The sequence below is a fragment of the Ochotona curzoniae genome, unplaced genomic scaffold (assembly GCF_017591425.1).
Source record: "Ochotona curzoniae isolate NIBS_2020 unplaced genomic scaffold, NIBS_Ocur_1.0 scaffold_3208, whole genome shotgun sequence".
NCBI lineage: Eukaryota > Metazoa > Chordata > Mammalia > Lagomorpha > Ochotonidae > Ochotona > Ochotona curzoniae.
The window spans coordinates 9,732,854-9,749,455 of NW_024467106.1; the positions used below are offsets into that span (position 1 = coordinate 9,732,854).

General features: G+C 52.2%; 1 protein-coding gene across 1 annotated transcript in view; it reads left to right on the forward strand.

The window, feature by feature from the left end:
* The window catches only part of TTLL11 (tubulin tyrosine ligase like 11), a 212,881-nt gene that overhangs the window by 62,746 nt on the left and 133,533 nt on the right, over positions 1 to 16,602 (forward strand). The window contains exon 4 of the mRNA XM_040962895.1: positions 14,080 to 14,655. Coding sequence (XP_040818829.1) covers positions 14,080 to 14,655 — 576 coding nt within the window. The remainder of the gene's footprint in view (positions 1 to 14,079; positions 14,656 to 16,602) is intronic.

Sequence of the window (16,602 nt, forward strand, 5' to 3'; positions counted from 1 at the left end):
CCCAAAGCCTTGGGACCCTGCACCCACTTGGGAGACCCAGAAGACTCTCCTGGATCCTGGCTTCAGATCAGCTCAACTCCAGTCAATGTGGTCACTTGGGGAGTAAACCATTGTGTTGGGGCATCTTTCTCTCTGTATCTCCTCATCTCTGTAAATCTGCCTTTTTAACAGAAATAAATACATCTTAAACAATTTGTTAAAAAATAATATACATTTCAGTGAGTAAACATTTTTGTCATTTATGACAGAAAAGATAGTATCTGAATAAATGTTGAGATCTACATTTCTTTATATTTGGTGATTGTACTGTTTTTATACATTACCACTAGGTGTTGCATGGATCCAGCCATAGCATGAGCCATCAGCAATGGGCTGTTTCTGAGTAGTGAATGGATTCTTGTTGAAAATCCAGGGGGTGGAGTTTTGGGGGAAAGTGAAGTCTAGTTTTTCCCTATATTTACACAGTTCCTATGTTCCTAGAAAATTGCAATGCTCAATTTAAACCACTTAAAATGCTTTCTTTTGTTACATTATATACCAAGCTCCAGGCTGTCACTTTGTGGATAACTGGCGCTTTCCCTTACACGGAGGCGTGGCGGGAATGCCCACGGCATTGCTAATGTGCCTGGCGTCCCAGGATCCTGTCCACAATGCCCGTGACGAGGAAGAACATCCCCAGACATTCCCAGACCCCGACCCCAGGTGGCAGTGTCAGCCTCATAAGAAGCGTTTTGCTCTCTGCCTTAAGAAACAGCTAATACCACTGACATGGTTTGGAGCATCTCATTCTTAACACACCTTAGTAGAGTGCCGCTTTCTTTTCTTTTTTTTTTTTAAAGATTTATTTTTTTATTATTATTTTTTATTGGAAAGGCGGATATACAGAGAGGAGAGACAGAGGAAGATCTTCCGTCCGATGATTCACTCCCCAAGTGAGCGCAACGGCCGATGCTATGCCGATCCGAAGCCAGGAGACTCTTCTGGGTCTCCCACACAGGTGCAGGGTCCCAAAGCCTTGGGCCGTCCTCTGCTGCTTTCCTGGGCCACAGGCAGGGAGCTGGATGGGAAGTGGAGCTGGAAGGGATAGAACCGGTGCCCATATGGGATCCCGGGCGTGCAAGGCGAGGACCTTAACCATTTGCGCCACAGCGCCGGGCCCGCTTTCTAAACCAGGCTGAACCTGCTCTGTCTCTCCTGCCTGTGTGGGGAGGCAGCCTGAGTGTGCACTGTGGGAGATTGGAGCTGGACACTCACAGATGCAGAGAGAGGAGGCATCCATGGAAGTGTCCCTGACCTCTGACGGTCTGGCAGTACCCTCTAGCTCATCTTGTTGGGACCCCTGGTCCACAGAGTAGAAGCTCAAAAACACTAAGCAAAGTTCTCACCAGGGTTAGCAGTCAGACGCCTCCATTAAACAGATGACAAAGCAGACACCCCGAGAGGGAAAGAGACCCGGCCCAGTGACACAGGGAGTCAGACTGATCAGAGTTGAGAAGTTGGCACCAGGAGCTGCTGCCATGGCGTAGTGGGTTAAAGCTACCATCAACAAGAGCCGACATTTTATATGAATGCTGGTTTGAGTCCTGGCTGCTCCACTCTGATCCAGCTCCCTGCTAATGCACCTGGGAGAGCAGCAGAAGATAGCCCAAGTCTTTGGGCCCTTATGCCCATGATGGAGATTGGCAGGAAGCGCCTGGCTTTGGGCTAGCCCAGCTGTAGCTGCTGTAGCTGTTGTGGCCACTTGGAGAATGACCGGCAGATGAAGAATTTCTCTGTCTCTCTGTAACTCTGCCATTCAAACACGCTAATCAGACTGGAAAAAAAAAAGAGAGAGAGAGAGAGAAGAAGAAGTTGGCACTAAAGAACACACATCAGAATGGCTGGGCAAGACTAAGGAGATGCTCCAGGCCACTCCCCATCTCACCTGAACAACTGGTCAGACCCCAGCCTGGCCTGCAGGAAAGGAGACGTTAAATATTTTCCCATGATGGCACATGGCCTGGTGGGACTGTTCTAACTTTGAAAATATTCCAACTTTCCCCTTGTACCTCATTGCCCTCTCTTCACTCCTGCTTGTGCTGCATGTGGCTCTCCCCCGCCTTCCCCCTTTGCCCCCCGTGAGACCTACAGGTGCCCTAGGGACACCTAGAACAACCCTCCCATCGCCAAGTTTGAACCCAGGTCTGTGGTGCTCCCTTAGCTACAGTGGTAACTTCGTGTTGAGCTCTGCCAATCCTAGGGCTGCCCCAAGAACCTGCCTTGCAGGGAGGAGGGTCTGGTAGACAGAATTACCCAGGGGTGGACACTTCCCTGCTCACTTCCCCCAATCCCATGTCATAAATTAAGTCTTTATTTCTTCTTATAAGCTGGTCTGTGGCTGTGCACATTAGGAAAAGTCGGGGACCCTGGCTTGGTTCAGGCCTGGGGCTGGTGGATTCCCCCAGAAGGGGAAGGGGAATGGGGGGAGTAGCCCAGGGAAACTGCCAGCAACAAGGAAGCAGGGGGAGGTAAAAGGGGTCCTGGGCATGCCAGCCATGCCCTCTGCTGCCAATGGGTAAGAGGGGAAGAGTGAGCCAGACAGGGGTTTGTTTAAAGAAGAAGAAGAGAAAAAGCAGCTTCTAGGAGCCCAGTGGGGTTCCTTTGTAGAGGGCGGCCCAGTTTGGTCTGCGTTTAGAACACCATGGAGCTTCTGGGTGATCAAAGACTTGTTAAAGTAATTCTTCACATGTCAACGCCCTCATGCTTCTCCTGGAAATTGAAACCAGCGCTGAAAGCCCAAGGGCTTGTGGAAGATCCCGAGCTCCGGAGCTGCCGCCCCCAGCGCAGGTGATCCTGCTAAAGAAGGTGCAGCTCCAGCCAGATTCTCAGAGGAAACCGGTGTGTGTGTGTGCTGCTGACAGACATCTGGGTGTGCCAGGTTCCTTCCAGCGCTGTTCCAGCCCACTCTTGGACCCTGAGCCAGCGGCCCCAGACCACAGCTGCTGGCACTCAGCTCACCAAGGATGGAGACTTGGCTCACTCTGCCATCTGCCTCTCTCCCTTGCACTTGCCCTCCTGACTTTGCCACCTATGAGTCACCTGACTTCTCACAGCACACACCTCTAGGAGGTGTACTCTCGGAGGGAGCAGGTGATGGCTCAAGCATCTGGGTCCGTGTCATCAATGTGGGAGACCCAGATTGAATTCCAGGCTCCTGGCTTCAGGCTGTTGGCTGTTGCAGGCAGTTGGGGTGTGAGCCAGTGGATGGAAAAGCTCTCCCTGTCTCTTTGTCTCTTTGTCTCTCATAAGTGAAAATTGTAAAAAGAGAAAAAAACCCATAGCTAGGGACAATTAAGTAAAATATTGAGTGTCAGGCACATCGCAGGAGCTCATTATTGTTGGATGTTTCTAGTAATTACACTTTCAAGTAGTAAGCCACGGAGCTGATATAGGAGAGAGATAGGATTGAGTAGCAAAAAGCACCTCCTTGGGAATTGAAACACATTCCTGCATTCTCGTCCCAGCTCATTTGTGATTTGGGGGAAATGATCCGTGAAATGCATCCTGCAAATTCCCACTTCCTCACCTGTGATCTGTGATGAAGGGGAGATATGAGATCAGGCGGAGCAGCATGGAAATCACATCCATGAGGGAGAGATGGTTTTGACCCGTGCAAGCTGTGGTTTCACAGGCTCGGCCCCTCACGCCTCCCCCTGAGGCCGGCTTTCCAAGACCTGGAGGTCCCCTAAGGGCAGACCCTGCATTCAGCCTGGGCCACGCCCTTCAGCTTCCCAAGGGAAGAGGTTGTGGTGATACACGCAGGACGTGGTGAGAGGCTGGAGGATCAGTGTGTCAGACTGGGCGAAACTGGGTTTCTGACTTGAGATGTGGGTGGAGGAGAGTGGTCAGAGGAAGGATGGTAGAGTTGAGTCTGGAATTGCAAACTTGGCAGGTGTGATGGTGTGAGTGGGATGACGAGAGGTGTGTGCTAGAGGTAGGGTGGGAGTTCTGCGTGCAGAATACATTTTTCTTACTGTCTTTGAGTTTTTTGATTTTGTTTTGAGAGAGTGTGAACTCCTGTCTTCCGGCTCACTCCCTAGATGCCTTCAAAGGCCGGAGTTTGGGGAGGGTGGGCAAAGCTGGGGGCTGGGAACTCAGTCCAGGTCTCCCTCGTGAGTGGCAGGAACCTAATCCTCAAGTAACCACCCCTGCATTCGCAGGAAGCTGAAGTCAAGAGCCAGAGCTAGGGATCCAGGCCAGGCACTGGGGCCAGGCTTGCAGGTATCTTAACTGCTGAGCCAAACGCCTGCCCCCCTAGGGCACACAGAGTCAGAAATGGTTGGGGTTCCCTAGGCTTAACTGCCCCCCCCCCCCAGGCAGGCATCGCCTGTAGTCCTGGATAAAACTCAGCAATGCCACACTGCAGGCAACTTGGTGGAAAGTACCTACTGAGTCCTGGACCATCTGCCAGGCTCTGCCTACACTGAAGGGGTCAGCGCAGACAGGGTCCCCGGGCTTCAGGCTCTGCCTTCAGGGGGTTAGCAGTGTGGCTCACACAGCCGCTTTGGAGATGACCTTGCAGTATGGGGGTCCAGGCTGAGAAGACCTCTAGTTACAGAACACAAAAATGGCAAAGCTGTCACTAGCCTTGTGAGAGTAGGTCCCAGGTACACACTTGGGACTGATGCCTGGCACCAGTTGATGCCACTAGTGATCAGTTCTGCCACTTTAGCCTCAAGAGTGTTGGGAGGGGGAGGTGCCTGATTTGAGTGCTGCAAACTATGACACTGATATGGATGTGTCTTGTGGAAAGGTTGAAAGGGCAAATTTTGCTAGGGAGGTGGGACACTTGGGTGAATGACTAGCCAGGAGGGAAGCCAGGGCCAGTAAACTCCAGCACTCATTGCCTGTGACAGAGTCCCGTGCATTTGGAAGTGAGCTGCCAATTATTCAGCCGGTTCATTAGCAGGAAATCCTGGCTATCGGAAAAAACGATTTCAGCTGGAGGGCAGCTTACTCAGGGGGCAAGGGTTTGGCTGTGGGTGGGCTCAGCTGTGAATCTTTCTCGGTAGGAGGTCGTGGGAAGGGAGAAGAGGAGGAGAGGTGGAGGACAGGCTAGGTGGCCAGGGAGAGAGCAGCCAGCCCTGGGGGGTGGTGAGTGGCCCACAGGAAACATGGCAGACATAAGTCTAATGTCCTTGGGTTGCAGTAAACAGCAGAGTCAGGACAGGTCCGTTACCTAGGAAGGGAGTGGAGAGCATGTCAGGGCAGTGTAGGTCAGCAGGTGTGAGGCTCCTGCAAAGGAGGCTGGCGTGAGGCTTCACCTGGCAATCGGAACAATGACCAGGAAACTAAAGACCAGAGAGTACACACGGCGCTGTGCCAGGTATAAACAATAGCTGGCATTGTGTCCTGCCAGAGCTACAAAGTTGGTCACCATCAACCCTCAGGGGGAGAGGGCAGTCCCCAAATACAGACAGGGCAAATGACATGGCTAGGACCCTAGGAGGTCGCCAAGCTGGGATTTGAACCATGTCTGTCTGACTCCCAAGGCTTGAGCCTTGTACCCTTCTATTCCCCAGAGATGTTTAGACATGGTGGGGGTCAGTGGCCTGGCTTAGCACCTGCTCCTTTGGGAACCAGGAAGGGATGCTGGAGATGACCTGAAGGAACGATTCTACTACCCAACAGCATCATAATGGCACCAGACATGTATTGCTGCTTAGAATGAGGTGAATGCCCACCCCAGGGTTTCTTCTGAGAGATCTCTTCAGCTGCTCAAGTTAATTATGGGAGAAGGAATTTTGGATTGGGGCGGGCGTCATGATGCAGCGGCCTTTGACACCAGCACCTCAGATGAGCATTGGTTTACATGCCAGCTGTTCTGCTTTGCATCCAGCTCTCTGCTAATGTACCTAGGAAATTGCTAATGCAGCAGGAAGGTAGCCTAAGTGCTTGGACCCTTGCACTCACATGGAGACCCAGATGGAGTCCCTGGCTCTTGGCTCTGCCTTGATAGTTGTAGCTATTTGGGGAATGGACCAGCAGATGAAAGAGTGTGTCCATATGCCTCTTCCCCCAACCCTCCCCGCTGCCCCTTAATGCTGCCTTTTAAGTAAATTAATCTGTAAAAAAAAAAAAAAAAGGTTTGGAGATTTGGCTATAGTTCTGGCTCTCTGTGGGCAGGTCTCCATGCCCCCTGGCCTCTGTTGACAAAGTGTATGTGTGTGTGTGTGTGTGTGTGTGTGTGTGTGTGTGTGTGTGTGTGCATACGTGTGCGTGCATGTGTCTGCACACATGCATTCGTCTCTGGGCCTCAAAGGTTTGCTTGTGAAGATGAGGGGTATGGGATTGTTGTCCCGTACAGGGAGGTGTCTATAGAGGTAAAACTCTCTGTGTAAGAGCTGCAACCCAGGCATGCTCCAAGGGAACCTCCTTTCTTCATTGGAACCATTCCACCTCCCAGGGCTCTGCTCCCACAGTGGCAGGCTCATCTGCCTTCTCCCATGGCCCAGGGCTGCCCACTGACCCTTGAGCTGAGACTCTATTTGGATGCTCTTCCTGCAGCGCAAGGAATTCCCAGACTCGGTTTCAAGCCCCCAAGCAGTTCTCACTCTCTCTGGAACTGGGGTGGTTTGGACATGAACCATCCCTGGGAGCCGATGGACAGCACAGCTGGTTGCTGTGAGCCGTGCAGGGTCTGAGGAGTGAGGTTGTAGAGGCAGGCCTGGGCTGGGCGGCGATGGCCACTCAGTACTCCATGTATGATGCAGGTGCCTCCTTGTGCTCCCTCCACTGCCACCATGGACACCTGCTTCTCTTCCTGCTGTCCCACACTTGGGGACGGGACCTTCAGTCCTGGTAATGGCTGAAGCCAGCACCTCCCCGTCTTCCTGCTCGCACCTGTGGGATCACCAGCTGACTTCTCTCTGACTTCCCTGTTCCAGGCCCATCGTTTCTGTCCCATTGCAGGGGATCCCTCCCTCCTGTCTTTCCTTCCCCCCCTTGTCCTGCCTGACTGTGTCTGTTCTTACTCCTTCCACTCTTTCTTTCTCACGGGTGTCCTGGAGACGTGGCGGGAGCAACCTCCTTTACCCCCGTTGCTAGCAGACCAGGCATAAACGCCTGACCACAGGGCTGATCTTTCCTGCCCAGCCCACCTTGGCTTCCCAGCTAAGCCCTGACCCCTCTGCCTGCTCTCCCCAAGAGGGCTAGCCTGTAGCCAGGGCCTCCACTACTATCCCTGGGGGGCCTGCCCACCCCAGGGTTCCCCTAAACCCCAAGCATGTTTCCTCATGATGCTGGCTGGCTGCATGCCGTCTAAGATCTCAACATCTCTCCGCATCCCTGCCTCCCGCACCTGCTCCACCCGCCTTGGGCCCCCATCGCCTCTGGTCTGTAATCTACCTAGAGATTGTCCTACACGCTCCCACCTCCCTTGCCCAGTGACCCAGTTCTGCTGACTTTTATCTCCAACCTGTTTCTCAGAGTTCCCCCTTCCCCACATCTCCTGCCGGCCTCCTTCCCGCCCCTCACTCTGCCAGTCATGTCTGCTCTGCCACTGCCCAGACTTGGGTTCTACAGGAGTCACCCTCAGGCCAGACTCCCAGTGACTTTGGAGACCCTGTCCGAACTCCCTAAACTGAACATCGAGACCCTTCTCATGTACTGGTCACATAGACCTCTGGCAAGGTACTTGGCATCTCTGGGGCTTCATCTTCCAATCTGTGAAATGAGGCTATTGTGAGGAGTGAATCAGGCCACACATGAAAAACACCCGGAGCAGGTCCTGAGAAGTGCTGAGTGCCCCAGCCCAAGGCTGTGGGTGCTCATGTGGCTGCCATGGCTACTGCCATCCCACAGCCTCTGCTTTCCCAAGGGTGATGGTCACATGCCCCATGTTTGCAGTTCCCCAGATGTGTGCCATTCTCCACCTTTAGAGCCCTCCCTGTTCCACTGTGCTGTATGGCTGTATGGCTACCTGCACTCCACCTGTGGTGCTGGTTCCGCCCCATGGCCGGCCCTCCTGTCCTTCCTCTCTGACCCCAGGTGCTCTCGCTGCAGACCTCACCTGCACCTGTGTCTGTACTTTTGAACTTGCCTGGAATGCAGGCATTTTTCCTGGGTGCCAGGCTCAGCCCCTCCAAGGGACATGCTGCCGTTGGACATCTGCAGCCTGTGCCTGGGACACAGAGGCTCTGGGTGTCAGATCAGATACAAGGCCTCCTTAAGTGACAGAGGGCTGCTCTAACCAGGTGTGATGCTCCCCACCCCGCCCCCTAGGACTGCAGACTATTCCCCGAAAACTCACCTCTCAACCAGCCCCCTCACCGCTCATATATAAGGTTTCTCAGGCTTGAATTACAGTTGCCGAGTTTCGCCCTCCGAATGTTTTAGCTTGCACCTTTTCCCAGGCGCCCAGCTGCCATCCTCAGATGTGTCGTAAATCTCGCGCCAAATCCCCTGCCTTTATAGATCATGCCCCTGCGCCGATCAGAGCAGTGCAGGATGAACTCAGCGGCGTGATTAATGCCACCTGCGTGTGTGTAACAGCCTTCACCGCGGTGGTGTGGGATAAATCACCGCCATTGCTCGGTGGCTGGCGGAGGCCAGGGAGGGCCCTCGGTGTGACCCCTCTGTTTCACAGGTGGCTTCCTCACAGCCTGCACAGTCAGGAAGGACCCAACCACACTGAGATGAAAGCCACTTTTTCTCTCTATTTAGCACTTTTCCCAACACACCAGAACTAAGTCTTTTTCATATAAGCAAATGGTAATAGGATATTAGCTAACAAAGTTTACCAGCATAATTATTTTTTAACCATTATTTACTTAAAAGCCAATCCCCTCCGCCAACACACATATACACACACATACAAAGAGAGAAAGAGATCTTCAATCACCCCACCGCCAGCACCACCAAGTGCTCATAATAGCCAGGTTGGGCTCAGGCTAAGACAGGAGTTTGGAACTCCATCCGAGTTTCCCAGAGGGGTAAGAGGTAGCAGGGACTCAGGCCCATGGGCCATCACCTGCTGCTTCCAAGGGTGCACATCAATAGGAATCAGAATCAGGGCTTGTACTTGAACAAGCCTGGGCACTCCAGGATTGGGGCGTGGTTATCTCTAGTGGTATCCCCATGGAGCCACATGCCTGCCCCCCCGGCTCCACTACCTGTCTGTTGCATTAAGTACATTTCAGTTGATGGAAACCATCACTGCCATTCATCTCCAGAACTTTAAAAAAGCCTTTTCAGAACTAAAACATTCTCTCCATCAAAATGCTAACTCCCAGGGCCAGCGTTGTGGCATAGCAAGTTAAGCCATCCCTTGCAATGCCCAGCATCCCATATGGGCACAGGCTTGAGTCCTGGCTGTTCCACTTCTGATCCAGCTCTCTGCTTAGTGGGCCTGAGAATACAGCAGAGAATGGCCCAAGTGCTTCAGGCCCTACACCCATGTGGGATACTCGAATGAAGCTCCTGGCTTCTGACTTTAACCTGGCCCAGCCCTAATCCTTGCAACCATTTGGTGAGTGAACCAGTGGATGGAAGATCTGCCTCCCTCTGTCTCTCCTTCCTTTGCAATTCTGCCTTTCAGATACTTTTCATCTTAATTGCTCATTAGCCTCTGGCAAACACCCTTTTTGTCTTTAACTAACTACCCTTGGTAATATTTATTTCATGAGTCCAGTTTATTTCACTTAACACAAGCCCCTCATAGTCCATCCCTGTTGCAGCCTGTCCCAGAATCTCCTCCTTTCCTTAAGGCTGAAACAAGTTTTGTTTGTGCTGGTGCTTCTTACTTATAGGGGGTCTTAGAAATGTTGGGGTTCTCAGCATTTCCCACACAACCACTAGGGGGCAGTAAAAGACGCACAAAATTTTTCACCAGCCCCAATAGTACTGCCAAGTTACTCCTTCCCTGTGTATCTCTTTCAGCCATCTAGGTATACAGTTACGAGATAATGGAATTCACCTCCTGCAGAAGGTCTGGGTAAGACTAGAGATCACATGAGCTGTAGCCCACGCCCAGCACCACATCCGCTCTGTAGGTGTCGGATTGCATTTGTGTCTCCTGCACATTAGTCCGCGAAATCCAGACAGAACACAAATCAGAAATCACCCAATGCCTGGGCCTGGGCCTCTTCTCAGAATCTCTGGGGTTGGGGGCCCGTTGATTATTTTTATGCTGGCCCCTGACTGCTAGCTAAGAACCCGTTGATCATTGGAGGGAAATGGGTCTCCCTTGAAGAAAACCTCCGAGGTGCCTGCCTAGGATGGGAACTCTGAAAATTCCTTTTTCAGAAGTGACTCAAGTGGCTGTGGAACCACATCCTAACCAACCACACATGAGGCTTCCCTGCAGAGGAGCATCTGTAATTTCCCAGCCTGGTAACCCGGGCAGAAAATCTGAACCTGGGATAGTCAGCCCTTGCCAGCTCAGGGCCCTGTGACTCTTGCTTCAGGATGGCCATGCTTGGGGCGGGGCAAACTCGTTAGTTAGCATGATGCTGCAGTTCAGCTAGGCAACACCATATGGTACCTGGAGACAACCTTCCCTTTAGCAATCTGGGAAGCAAGACCTTCCATTGTATGTCTCTAGGGATTAAAATAATAATAATAATAATAATAATAATAATAACAACAACAAGACACAGTGAACCTTAGGTGGGCTCAGGAAGCCACAGGTCACCCTGGGTCAGCCCTCCAGCCAAATATTCTACCTTTCCCGCCTCCAGGCGTGTCACAGCAATTGCTCAGGTCTCGGGTTCCTTTTAAATCATGAAAGGATTGGAAGATGTTGGTCTCCTAGGATCCTTTCAGCTCCCAAAATGCAGTGGTTTCCATTAGTATTAATAATCTTGATTTGTAGGGAGTGCCGTGGCAAGGAGCAGGCGAAATATTCAGTAATGCGATGACTGACAAGAAACTATTGACCACGGAGTGTAATTTATTTAAGGCGCATACGCTGAATCCAAAGGAGAACATATTGCTCCTGATAATGTATTGAACTATTAGTATCTTTGGCATAGAAAGAGCTTGCTTTTCAGAGGAGCAAACTACCCCCTCAGTGCACCTGACATGGCACACTTCCTGGTCTGTGACTGTCATTGGTCCAGCCAGCTTGTATTTACCGTAAAGGGCCACGTGCATGAACGCGTTGGATGAATATTAAATAACTACACGAGCATCAAGGTTGCAGTTGCAAAAAGCACTTGGTGGAAGGCCCTGGAGGCTTGCATTGATCCCCCGTGAAGTGCCCGTCTCAGATCCTGCTGACAGGGGGAAACAATTGATGTGGACCATTATTAAGGCTCTAAGTATTTCTCCATTGTTAAAGATCTCCTACAAGCCCAGAATAACTGATAGCACCCAGGGAATTGGCAAAAACTTCACTTAGAAATATGGGCTGGTCCAAGAGTTAAGTACAGGCCAGGGCACTTGTGTCCCAGGTTGGGCTTAACTGGCACCGGAAGAGGGCTGCTGAGGTTTCCCACTCAGGGACAAACCAGAGTTCTGCTGCTAGGCGTGCCTTCAGCCACAGACTCCCCCTGCCTGGCCTGCTGTCAGCTGCGGAGTCCAGAGGGGGGCTTCAGGCCCCACAGAGAGGGGGCTTCCTCTTTGGGTTTGCTCCTTCTGTTTATTCTTCAGAGCTGTGCAAAGCATCTTGTGCGTCCTCGGGCATCTTTCGTCCACTTTCTGAGGCAATGACAGAATACCTGGCACTGGGTCTGTTCTAGACAAAAACTGTATCTCTTGCAGTTATGAGGGCCAGGAAGTCCAGGATGCAGATGCCACCACCCTCCACTGAGGGCCTCTTTGCTGCCCTGTAACCCAGCAGAGGGGTCACATGATGAGGCAGGAGTCAGCTCTCCTCTGCCTCTGAGGAAGCCTTGGGACCATTGTGTGGGGACCCCGCCCTCAAGACCTCTCTACATCTTTTTTTTTTTTTTCCCTTTTAAAGAGATGTATTCATGTATTTGGAAGGCAGAGTCAGAGAGTGAGAAGGAGAGGCAGAGAAGGCCTCCCATCTGCTGGTTCATTCTTCAAATAGCTACAGCAGCAGCTGAGGCTGGGCCAGACCAGAGCTAGGAACCAGGAACTCCTTCCAGATCTCTCATGTGAGTACAAGGGCCCAAGCACTTGGGTCATCCTCCACTGCCTTCCCAGGCCCATTAGCAGGGTGCTGGATGGGAAATGGAGTAGTCAGGACTCAGACTGGTGCAGGCGATGGTTTAATCCTGTGCGCAGTAACAATGCCCCCACCATCTACTCTCCATCATCTCCTCAAAGCCTCACCTCCAAATACCTTACACGCATTTGGAGGCCACATTCAAATGATGGTGCTGGGAAGTGAGCACTGTGAATTGTGCGCAGCTGCAGGTGCACATCAGCCATCCGGTGCGGCCATGTGGCCAGATGACAATGGGCGTGTCCTGCTGACCTGGAGCTGAGAGGCAGGCAAATGCCATGGAATCCAGTTTCATAAAGATCTCAACAGACTGAAGGATGGGCCAAGCCAGCCAGGTGAACCTGACGAAGGATGTAAACCGTAAGCCACACATTTCCCACGCGTCAGCTCTGTGGTTGGCATTTGGCTCGGCCCTTGGCATATTTTAGTTTCTTTCATCTTTATTTTGACCTGGTAGGGGTGGGGTTTGTATGTCGTGTTTGTAAAAGAATGATGTGGCAGTATAGGGGAAGATGCTGAGGCTCTAGAGTGTTGGCCGAGGGGGCCGGCATTTGATCTAGAGTGTTAAGCTGCTGCCTGTGACATGGAGTTCAGTGTACTCTACTTCTGATCCAGCTTCCTGCTAATGGCCTTGGGAAGCAGCAAAGTGTGGCCCAGGTGTTTGGGACCCTGCATCCCTACAGGAAACACAGGTGAAGCTCCTGACCCAGCCCTGATCACAATGTGGGCATTTGGGGAATGAACCAGCAACTGAAAGATTTTTATTTCTCTTTTACTCTCAGTGTAACTCTGCTTTTCAAATAAAAGAAACAAAAAAACTTTTAAAGAATCATTGCTCTAGAAGACTCCAATCCTAAGTTGGCCACCTTGTAAAAAATAGCAGTAGCAGGGCCAGGGTTAATGGTGGAGCAAGTTAAGCCACCTCTTGCAACACTAGCATTCCATAAGGGAGTCCTGCCTGGAGTCCCGGCTGCTCCCTTTCCAATCCAACTCCCTGCCAAGGCGCCTGGGAGACCAACAGCAGAAGGTCCGAGTGTCTGGGTCCCTGGCAGCTGTGTGGAATGCCAAGCTAGAGTTCCTGCCCCTTGGCTTTGGTCTGGCCCATCCCTGGCCATTGTGACTGTTCAGGGAGTGAACCAGCAAATGGAAGATGTCTGTTTCTTGCTCCCTCCCCCTCTCTGTGTCATTCTGCCTTTCAAATAAATAAATCTTTAAAAAATGTCCATTCTGAAACTTCTGGCTTTCTTTTCCATGTCAGAGTCGGAGTGCTTGGCCCCTTGTGTGTGTTCTCTGCTGCATCCCTGGAACCATCTTACCCCTGTTTCACAGTGGTGGGAGGCACAAACAACTTGAGTTGCCCTACATTGTGAGGGACCAGGCCTAGGATCTGACCCTGGGCATCTGACCCTGGGCATCTGACTGCCACATCCACCTTCTTAACACTTGCTGCACCCTCTCCATTCCCTATAGAATGAGAAGGAAGCGACCAGTTTTTCGTGAGGGTTAGACAAGACACCTGCTGTTAACCCAGCATGATAGGGGCATACTGTAGGCACTCCTCCATGGCATCGGGTCACCCTTCTTCTTTTCTGCACTGCTGTGATTTGAGGTTTTAGCTCATTACTGGCAAACCCAGCCTCACACACCCTCATGACAGGTTTGACAGCCAGTAGGCAGCACTCTCCCATTCGCTGTGGGACCTGTTGTGATGTCACCGTCTCAGCACCCATGGCAGTTGTCCCTCCAGAGAGCACCTAGACAGACAGGAATCCTTCTGTCACCTTGTCTACCAAACATTGGCTCAGGTTCCCCGCCGCCCCTTCCACCCCTCCCCGACTCCATGCTGGGGATCCAGCAGCCCAGGGGCTGTGGTTCTAAAACCATTTACGTTCGTGTCCCTGCTCCAGGTGCGAATGGTGAAAGAAGGGAACCCCGCCTGGAAGCCCACTTTTATTGTGAAACCCGATAGCGGCTGTCAGGGTGATGGCATCTACCTCTTCAGAGACCTGGGCGACTCCCGCCTGTTGGGGACCCTGCGGAGCCGGCCCGCGGTGATCCAGGAGTACGTGTGCAAGCCCCTCCTCATTGACAAGCTCAAGTTCGATATCCGCTTGTACGTCCTGCTCAAGTCCCTGGACCCCTTGGAGATTTACATAGCCAAAGATGGCCTCTCGCGGTTCTGCACGGAGCCCTACCAGGAGCCCAGCTCCCAAAACCTGCACCACGTCTTCATGCACCTCACCAACTACTCGCTGAACATCCACAGCGGCAAGTTCATCCACTCGGACAGCGTGAGCACGGGCAGCAAGAGGACTTTCTCCAGCATCCTCTGCAGGTTGTCTTCCAAAGGCGTCGACATCAAGAAGGTCTGGTCTGACATCATCTCCCTGGTAATCAAGACTGTCATCGCACTGATTCCACAGCTCAAAGTCTTCTACCAGTCCGACATCCCCACGGGGAAGCCTGGCCCCACCTGCTTCCAGGTAACAGCCACAGTCACCCAGCGCCTCAGCTTAACAGGACTGGTGGGGGCTGCCTGGCCCAGTGTTGGTACTAGGATGGCCATAGGGTAGGAAGAGGGATAGTTACTGGTGTGGGCTTAGCTGTAAAACCTGGGCCCCTGCCTTCCAGCTATGGGTTTTCCTTCTGTTATGCTAAAATATGATTAATAATACTTGCTTTTGAGGCTTATTATAGGAGCTTAATGAAGTTATAAAACAGAGGGTCATTCATTCATTCATTCAATCATTTAACAGTTCATACCACTTGCTTATCAGTAGGGGATCCGGCTCTGTCCTAGGCACTAGAGAGTCACTAAGCAAGTCAGGTCCCTGAGTCTGTGACAGGAGACTCATCACTTGAAAAGCCACTATGGTGGAGCACCATGAGTGATGGTGTGGGTGAGGACTCATGCTGGGCCCTCTATGGACCCAACTAGCACTCTCTGGGAGGCACAAGTGGCCAGGAAAGACTCCCAGCAATCGGCCATTCAGCTGGCTTTCACCCTGGAAGGTAAAAAGGAAGCGGTGTGTGTTGGAGGTACTATAGGGTTCAGGTGGTTGGAAGGTGGGGATGAAGCAGGGGAGGGAAGACGAGGTGGAAAGGTAGGTAGGGACAGGTGTGGGAACAAAGTGACACTCAGGCATGGATGCGCCCAGATGGGCAGGGTGTCTGCCAAGTGGAGACTGGGTTGAGGCCAAGCTGGAGGCCAAAGCGTCCTTGTTAAGACTATTGCTGTCATGCTAGAAGAGGGGATGCTGACTTGGATTAGGAAGGCCATGGTGGAGCATCTGGGGGCTGTGTAAGGAGCAAGAAGGGTTGGACTTGGGGGCTCTTTGGGGCTTGGGACAGACATGGTAACAGAGAGGGACAGGGACCCTCAGGTCAACTCACACAGGTGGTTTGGGCTCTTGAGTAATGGGATGGAGGCCACCTGATGAGGACCAGGCTGATGGAAAAAGGTTGGGAGTCAGACTCAAAGTGTTTATATGACCTCCAAGGGGAGAGGCTGAGAGAGCAGTTAGATGTTTGGGGGAAAGGGCTAGAGAAAGAGATGACAACCTGCTAACCTTCAGGTGGCGACTGGAGATGACAGGGGTGGGAGGAGGACTCAGAAGACCCTGTGGGCACCACTGCTTGCTGAAACTAAAGGCAGAGCTGGGGAGCCAGCAAGAGAGGCTGAGCAGCAGCAGTGTGAGGTTGAGAAGGGCTCTCAGGAGAGGAGCTACCCCAGATACCCAGGCATGGGCACTGGGAAAAGCAGGCACAAGTCCACCAGGTCCAGTGCTGGGGAGATACAAACTGAGTCCAGCACTGAAACCATCCATTGGGCCGGCTAATAGAGGGTCGGCTGGGCACTTGTCACCATGAGCCAGGGACTTGGAGGAAGGAGGGTCCCTTAGCTGTAAGTTTGGTGTGGTGGTGGCTGAGGGGTTCAGGCACTTGGTAGGCACACACTGGTTGGCCACCCCATGAAGGAGGGTAGCAGGAGAAGCCAGGAAGAGTGGCTCCAGAACTTTCTCCATTGCATTTGAAAGGTTATTTTGTAGAAGTTGATGTGCTTGGATCCCTGCCACTGCTAGGGGAGATCTGGGATGGGGTTCCTGGCTGCTGGATTCAACCTGGACTGGATCTGGCTATGGTGGTTATCCGGAGTGTACCAGCAGAAAGATGATCTCTCTCCCTCTTCCTGTCATTCTACATTTTAAAAGACTGAGATAAATGTTTTTTAAAAGATGTTAGGAAGTCTAAGTGGGCAGAACTTAAGAGGTGTGGCACAAGAGGAAACAAGGCTTGACCCAAAGCACTGGAAAGTTTGCAAAGGGGCAGGCATGTGACCCAGCAGCGCAGGCACCGGTAAGTGTGCCCGCATCCCACACTGGGTGCTTGGGTCAGTACCCAGCCCCACTTCTGAGACCAGCGACCTGTTA